Source organism: Dermacentor variabilis, chromosome 8, assembly GCF_050947875.1.
Source record: "Dermacentor variabilis isolate Ectoservices chromosome 8, ASM5094787v1, whole genome shotgun sequence".
NCBI classification, from domain to species: domain Eukaryota; kingdom Metazoa; phylum Arthropoda; class Arachnida; order Ixodida; family Ixodidae; genus Dermacentor; species Dermacentor variabilis.
In genome coordinates this window covers 38,231,795-38,239,537 of record NC_134575.1, presented here as the reverse complement: position 1 = coordinate 38,239,537, position 7,743 = coordinate 38,231,795, and the positions used below count along the sequence as shown (strand labels likewise).

Below are 7,743 nucleotides of genomic sequence, written 5' to 3'. Positions count from 1 at the left end.
GGTCGGGAACATACATGACAGCAATTAAAAACGGACACCAACCAACCAAAGTGTGCGAAACTAAGACGTTTCGGCTCCCACACCGGAAGCCTTGTTCAAAATGAAGTTGAAGGGGGGTCGTGGTCCGCTTACGTTTGCTTTTAGATGGGACGTAATCTTATTTTTCTTGAATCCCTCACTATCCAGAACACCCAGCACGCACTTAAATCTCAATGATCAAACGGTATCCACGTGTACGCACGTTGCTTAGGTCATATCTTCAGTCAGCTTGAGCGTTATCGATGCCTCGCCTTTCAGAAGACGCTACAATTTCCATTTCACTTTACTCTTTCTCTTTTATTCTGTTAGTCCTCGCAATTGCCACAGTTCTTATGCGCAGAACGCATATTTTCGAGTCGATATATCAACGCCTTGCTAAAACTTTTGGCATCGCGCACAACCAAGCACGAAAACGATATGCGTTATCAAATTTGTTACTTACCTCTCGAACTCTCCAAGCTCCCCTCTGAGATTGCCGATGTATTAAACGGTCTTGTTACCTATGCGTCTTATCATTGGCTGAAGATTAGGCTACGCACGAAGGGTGTATAAAAAGTAGCTGGCGCTTGGGTGAGCGTCACAGACACCTGTCCCGACGAGAGACGGTGGCCACGTCGGCACCGAGGCGATCACTTGGACAGCTGTGCCTGGAACGTGGATTCCCCATGGAGGGCGAGTTGGTTCCTGCCGAGCTGCTTCGTCTGAACTGCACGCGAGGCCAGAATCGCGTCTGTCAACTGCTGCGAAACCTGACAGCCTGCAACGAAGTCTTGTGGCACGTGGGTCTTCAGCTACACGAAGACACGAGAGACGAGCTCGGAGAAGTGAGCGTCGCGATTGTGCCGAGCATTCGCCGCCGACTTCAGAGCCACACCGAGCAGGCGGCCATCGACCTCCTCTGCCGCCTAATCGCAGATCACAGGTGCATTGTGTCTGCCGAGCTGAACTACTCAGATGCAAACACAGGTCCGCTGGACGCGCTCCTGGCTTCTTCGTCGAGTCTGAGAAGGCTCAGAGTCGTCGGAATCGCGAGCGACCACCCGGAAGACACATTGTGCTCCTCGCATTACACTGACGAATTCATCCTCCACCATGTGCCCCCAGAAATTTATGCGACAATGACGATCCCCAATCGCCTGCTCACACGAGGCGGTGCCATGCTCACGTCATTGGACGTGGCCGCAACTAGAATGAACCAAACCGCGGCTTGGAACCTGATCGACGCGCTCATCGAGAACTGCACTGTCACTGAACTCTTCGTCGGAGCCTGTGTCTTTACGTGCGGCCCCTGGAACCGACCGTCAGAGCGGTTTGCGCAGTATCTGACCAAGGAAGACGCGACGCTTCGTAAGCTTACTCTGAGGGCGGTCCACTTCGATAGCGCACCCGGGTGCGAGATTCTCGTGCACGCCATCTGCGCAATGACGACGCTGCAAGAGTTGGCGGTGCTGTTTCACGCCGGCAGCCACGACTACGTGTTCTTCGTGAGAGTGATCGCCGAGAGCCGCAGTATCCGGACGTTAAGCCTGCGATTCACGGCTTTCGGCGAGGGACAGATGATTGTGTACCCAACTTCACCCGCGTACGCGGTCAACATTCACGCTTGGGCCTCGGCGTTGGAGGAAAACAACACTCTGGAGGAGCTGCTCCTCGACATTTCGTGGTCCACAACCGCACACTGCTTAGTCTTACTGCGAGCACTCGTGGGCAACAGCTCCATCCGGAAATTGACCTTGCACAGTCTTCCCCACGACGGTGGCCTGCGCGAGGTCTGTGGCATCATACGGGAGTGCGGACTCGCCTGCATGGTCGGCATCGGGGACCATCGCGTAGGACCTCGAGATCTGCCAGCGATTTGGTACTGTCGTCACTTGACGGCCGTCATTCTCATTTACGTATACTTTCTCGACGCCACTGACTTTTTATTCGCCTTGGATGTCCTGGCTTCTTGCAACCACATCACGTCGCTTTCCGTATTTCTCGACATCTTCGACGAAGACCTTTATGACTCCTTGTCCGCTTATATAAGAAGCGCCTTTGCGTTGAAAGCAATTGAGCTCAGTGTCCGGGTCGACCGATATCACGCCATCTTGTTTCGAGCCCGCTTTGCCCACGAGACTCCCTTTGATCGCTGTATGTCTGCCTTGTGCGAAGCCTTGTCTTCGAACTTCGGCATCACCCAGATCACGCTCGAGTCGGCGGTACAGTTGCGCGATGACGTCTACCCGGTGCTCGCCCGTGCCGCTACGAATCCCCGTCTTTACGAGTTCTGTCTGAGAGGATTCAGCGAAGAATCTTGCGCGACTTTCCTGGGGTGTCTGTTGCCAGGAATGGCGCACAAGTACAATCTGCTTCGATTGGAAGTCTACGCTTGCGCACCGGCGAACGCCGAGATGTTCGCCACCCAAGACATCGTGCGACGTAACCGCAGTCTCGTCGACCGAGCGACCAGATTCGTGTTGGGCGACCGCGACCCCTACTGCGCGCGGGCCTTCGAGGTCCTCTCGGAGCAGGCGGTACTCGTCGACAGTGTTCGAGCCAGGGCGTCGCTAGGAGGAGAGGCCGAAGCTGCGGCCGTGGTCAGTGCCGTCGAGAGGAGTGTCGTCTTTGCCGACGTTCACGAGTACATGCGTCTGACCGGCGTCGTCGAGACACGGGTCGAGTGCTACGTCCGGCACGACGGCGGCATGCAGTTGGACCGACTGAACTACGACTGCTGGATTCGCATTCGCCAATACCTGGAGGTCGCCGACGTATTGGAGACCTGAAGGGAGCTGAAGTCATTCTGTGTGTCGCACCTTCGCCAAACGGTGGATTTGGATTCTGCGCCCCGATGAGCCCGATTTGCGCGTTCACAATAGAACATCCTATACCGTCTAACGTCAAACAATGGAGCGCTTGTCGCCACGTGCTTCGACTGTCTCGAGTGGTTGCGCTTCCTGATTAAGTGTGCCGTGCCCTAGAAAGAGTGAGTTGCGTGCAGCAAACGGTATCACTCGGCACTCGCTCCCTTGTTGACAAATAACGTAGGCGACAAATGGGACGGGAGAAGAGTTTCTAGCAAAATGTGATTTCGCGACGTGGACTGCACGCGACAGTTGTTTGTTCGAGCCATTCCGTTTCAATTTTTGCGTATCCATTATTATGATAGTCATTTTATTCCTCTCATGATATTCCTTTTCATAGCACGCCTAGTCGCAGACCCTGGCTTGGCACCCTGGGCCGTCCATTAACGTTTATTTTAACGCGAACATTATTGTGACCTTTGGTATAAGTTGACTGTTTGTGTACGTCCCGTGTGCAAGCTGATAAACAGAGGGTCTTTTAACATCTTTTCACTCATTTTCGTCTGCCGCCTCAGCGGCTTCCGGACAGGGTGATATGCCCAGCTGCAACTAATGACGCATGGTGAGAGCATACCTAGAGAAGTTTTAATAAAGGTTGTTCCTTCTTAACCTCAATCTCTCGTATGTGCTTCTGACTGCTTGTTTCATTGGACTGCTGATAGGCTGTTCGCCGTCGGCGTCTGTTGGTAAAAGAGACGGTTTCCTAAATGTAACATCCCGACATTGCTTCAATGATATCGCACCGAAATATACGCAGCTTGGACTGTGTACATGTGAATCGGGCACGTTTCCTTCGTACGAATCGTGGATGCGATGCCGCGGCTAAAAGGTTTGCCAGCATCATTTGAAACTAGGATTGGCCATTACTTGACAAATGACTCTTATTTCTTGTTGACACAGTCATGTGTTAAAGGAATGAAAATTACCAGGCAGTTAAGCAACCGCGAAATCTTCGACAGCTTCGCATACAAAACACCATGCGTGCGTGCAGGTGCGCAAAATATTGTACGGCATAGTGCTAATGATGTCACTATTGACGCCGCAACGATGCTTCCGACGAGCTCCGATTGACAGTCGTGACAAACTTCATGCTGCTTTTTTTTAATCCCTGAGTTATAACCATGTTCAATAAAACCATCTTTAACCTCAAGAAGTCACTGCATTCCTCTACTATAACGGTTGTACGCTCGTATCAGCTGATGTGCTTTGATGCTGACCAATGCTACCGCAATAAAAGCCTTTAATGGGTTTTTTATGATTATTTTTTGGATGTTTGTTAGTCTCTATATCAGCGAACCCTCATACAGAAGAGCGTAGCATGTGTAAACATCGGAATATAGGAGAGAGAGAGTTCGAATGCCAAAAAGGAAAGCTTGCTGACTTCAAGGTAACTGTCTGCAGCGCGTGGTTGACCCCTCAACATTGGTCGATGCTGTGAAAAAAGAGGAAATTGGATAGAAAGATGATGGGGAAAGAAGAGTGTGTTCGGGAATACAAGAACTCGCGTCACATTAAGGGGTGACACGATCCACACGGCCAGTCGGGTCGCGCAGGTCCGATTGAAACATTTGCGCCTGTGACGGGGGGTGACGTCGAATATTACTACGCACCGAGGTCCTGACCGGTGACATCGACACATGAATCCGTTTAGCAATGACAATCGGGTTTCTCAAGCGAAGCTTACGTTGGCTCACAAGTCTCCGAGGCGTTGTGTTCGCGCAAGAAAAAATAAAGCCACTTGTTTCCACAGCAGAGCAGGGGCGGGAAAGGGCGCTTTGAAGTGTTCGCAGCTGTGCCGGCGCCCGTGCGTTAATAATTACCAAGGATTAACGCGGCATAGGCGCGCGATCACGCCACGAGCGCAACCAAGCAGAGCCGTTTCGCTTCCTGCGGGGAGGGAAAGGGCCAAGAAGGCAGGAAAGGGTTTCGCTCCTGCTGCTCTGGCTTCCTTTCCGTTAAGTTCATTGTCGGAAAACGGACGCGACGGCCACGTGTTGTGCGCTCCCCGAAGAACAGGCAGCCTTCGACGAGCGGCAGCGAGAACTCGCCCGTGAAGGGGCTCGCCCTGGGCGCCCGATCCAGCCGTTAAAGCCGCCCGTGCTCAGGAAATCCGACAGCAACTAGAAGATTCCGGGATGAGGGAGCGGGAGGCTTATGCAATCCGGCACCGTTATCTCTGGGTTACTTAATCATGACGAAGGTCCATTGCAAGCAGGACAAGCTTCGTTTATTCCCATTTACCGGTAGGGGCAGGGTTGGTCCTTTTCTTTTTTCTTTTTCTGTGTTCTCAATCCAGATTACTTGTCTCTATCGTTAAAAAGAATTGGGAAAGAACTTGGAAAAATTCACCGACGATTACCATTTTACTAATGCGAAATTTGGGCGCAGCTATTTACGTGTTTTCATTTCGGGATACGTTGGCTGGCGTGCAAATCAGGTCTCGTGTGGCACGTTGGCAACAGAGCGAAGTGTGGCGCGACTGCCTTGCCCATAGGAAGGATCGCCAGATGCAGCGCGAGGTGATCCGTCGGAGAGATTCACAGCAACCGCCGCGGACGGAGCTCCACTCATGCAGTGCTGTGTTTACCCATATATGGTATCGATGGGTTCATCGAAGAACAGACTGCTCGCGCTACTCTGGCGCCATCTCGTAGACATCGAGCGTGCAGAGCAAGTCTTACGTGGCACTACGCTTTTCTCTCGCGCTTTTGCCTCCTTCGCTTTCCTCCTTACGCTTTCCTCGCTATCGCCATCTTTCATCAGCACTTGACGCTCGCTCTTTTATCCTTACCTGTGCTCGTTCGCTCGCTTACGACTACGACGACGCTCGCCGCAGGAAGGTGCGCCTGAGAGCTGCGTTCTAAAAGAATTTGAGCAGTCAGCTTTTAGCTGGACGGTCAGGTATATTGGGCAGGAGTTGTTCCGCTAGCTCGCTCCTATGAACAGTGCTTATCCAGGATGCAACAGCAGCGGAGACTGACTCCCTTATGACGGGATACCCGAAACCATTCAAGTTATGACGAAAATCAAAGCCTCCACCAGCCGTTGCCGCGTGCTGCTTCGGTTCACCAGATTAGAGTTAGCCCAGGTGCCTTCCCTTTTTATACGATCCACATTGTGTGACCAAGTGACGCCTTGAGCTAATGTTTTGTCAAGAGGAACTGTCTTCGACCTCAGGGCTCTGCGGAAGGCAAGTCCTGCAGGGCACCGCGCTGAGGCTGGCCTTTTTCGTGCTGTGTTAATCTATTCGAGTATGTCTTGCCTGTAACACATTTGTCTTGTGCATAAGTGTTGACCTGTATTGAGACCTGTAACCCAGGTTTCAGCGACATGAATGTTCCTGCTGTAAAGAATTTGCTACGTAAAACAAGAAGCGCTCATGTAACCGTTTTCGTTACTTCTTATTTTTAAGGGGAGGGGGGGGGGGGCAAACGTCTTTAGAAAATCAACGCTCTCTCTAGTCTGTGGAGTGGTCGAACAGCGAAGCTGTGTTAGTTACTACGAGTGTACACCATGCAAGTCACTCTTCGCAAGCGGTGTATATTGTAGATTTTTTGTTTCGACAGTCTTTCACCTCATTTTTTCGCGTGTGTGCTTCGCGTGGTGAGCATACTTTGGGGGTGCTTTTTTTCTGGCGCTTCTCGTAGTGTTTTCTTTGCACGTAAGGTTACTGTCTGTTTTCTGCCGTACTTTCTCTTAAGCGTGCAAGTTGTTCCTCACCTTTTTTGCTGTACTTTTTATTTGCATTGTGTAGGCATTTCACGCAAAACCCACCACTGGAGATGCGGGCGCGGCAATTCTTTTGATGTTTTGATGGATTCGCTTGATATATGACGTGGCTGCCCGCACTTCTTTCTGACACAAGAACAGCCGGCAGCCACGCGCTCCCAGTATCGCGTTTCAATCGCTGGGCACTTTTCATTCGCCGCAAACCACTAGCATAAGGATAGGAATGACTTTTTTATATGCCGGCAACGCACGGTCTAACGCGTCGTGATGTTGGCCAAGCATCGACCCGGGGTTGTGCCTACTCTGCACTACCCCACTTCGGCCCGTTTGTAGTGGGTCGTGAGGCTTGTGCTTTTCGAGCGCACCCCGGGCCTGCTGGCCGGCCCATAGTTGAGTATCCTTGTCTGTAGACTGCACCGTACTTTGAAGTTCGGTCGGGTTTGTCCTGGAGGTAGCTTCGGTCGAGAACCTGGCACAGTGCCGCATGATGTGTCATTGGTCTGACGGACCCATTGCACAAACACCGAACAGACCACTTGGATAGAGTTCTGGGCGGAGCACGTTTAGTTCCACCGGGGCGAGGAGTGACCCGGTCTTTATCTCCCTCAGGATGACGGCCTCCTTCCGACTGCGTGCCGTTTGGGGAGGCGTTATTTTCCGTCTAGCTAAGCGGTAAGAGTTGGTAACTTCGCCATAACTAGTGACTTGGTTCTCGGTTTCGAACCACCACAGGGAACGGTCACTCTCGGGGACGCGGACTGTAAGCGTTGGCGGCGCCGAATGGGCCGTGTCGTTGTGGTTCGGTGAGGATGCACACTCGCCGGCGTGCGCCTGGACCCACTTTATAAGGACGGTGCTGCCGCGGTCTTGGCACTGGAGCTTGCCGATGATGGCGGCCGTCTGCGCGCATACTCGCCTCTTGGCAAAGTTGCGCACGGCATTCTCCGAGTCGCTGAACACGGTGCGACACTTGGCCTCGGAGATCGCCAGAGCGATGGAAACCTCCTCTGCGTCTGTGCCGTCCGTGCACCGCACGCCCGCTGCTGTTGTCGTGGTGCTGGTAGCCTAGAGTGCGTTTGGGTGGCATGCCACACGCGTCCCGACACAAACGCGACCTCAAGATGGCGTA

General features: G+C 52.6%; 1 protein-coding gene across 1 annotated transcript; it reads left to right on the top strand.

Moving 5' to 3' along the window:
• Nucleotides 1-634: 634 nt before the first annotated feature.
• Nucleotides 635-4,096, top strand: LOC142590055 (uncharacterized). The gene has a single exon (XM_075701889.1). It carries the CDS (start codon nt 705-707, stop codon nt 2,805-2,807), a length of 2,103 nt encoding a protein of 700 aa, XP_075558004.1. The 5' UTR covers nt 635-704; the 3' UTR covers nt 2,808-4,096.
• Nucleotides 4,097-7,743: the final 3,647 nt, after the last annotated feature.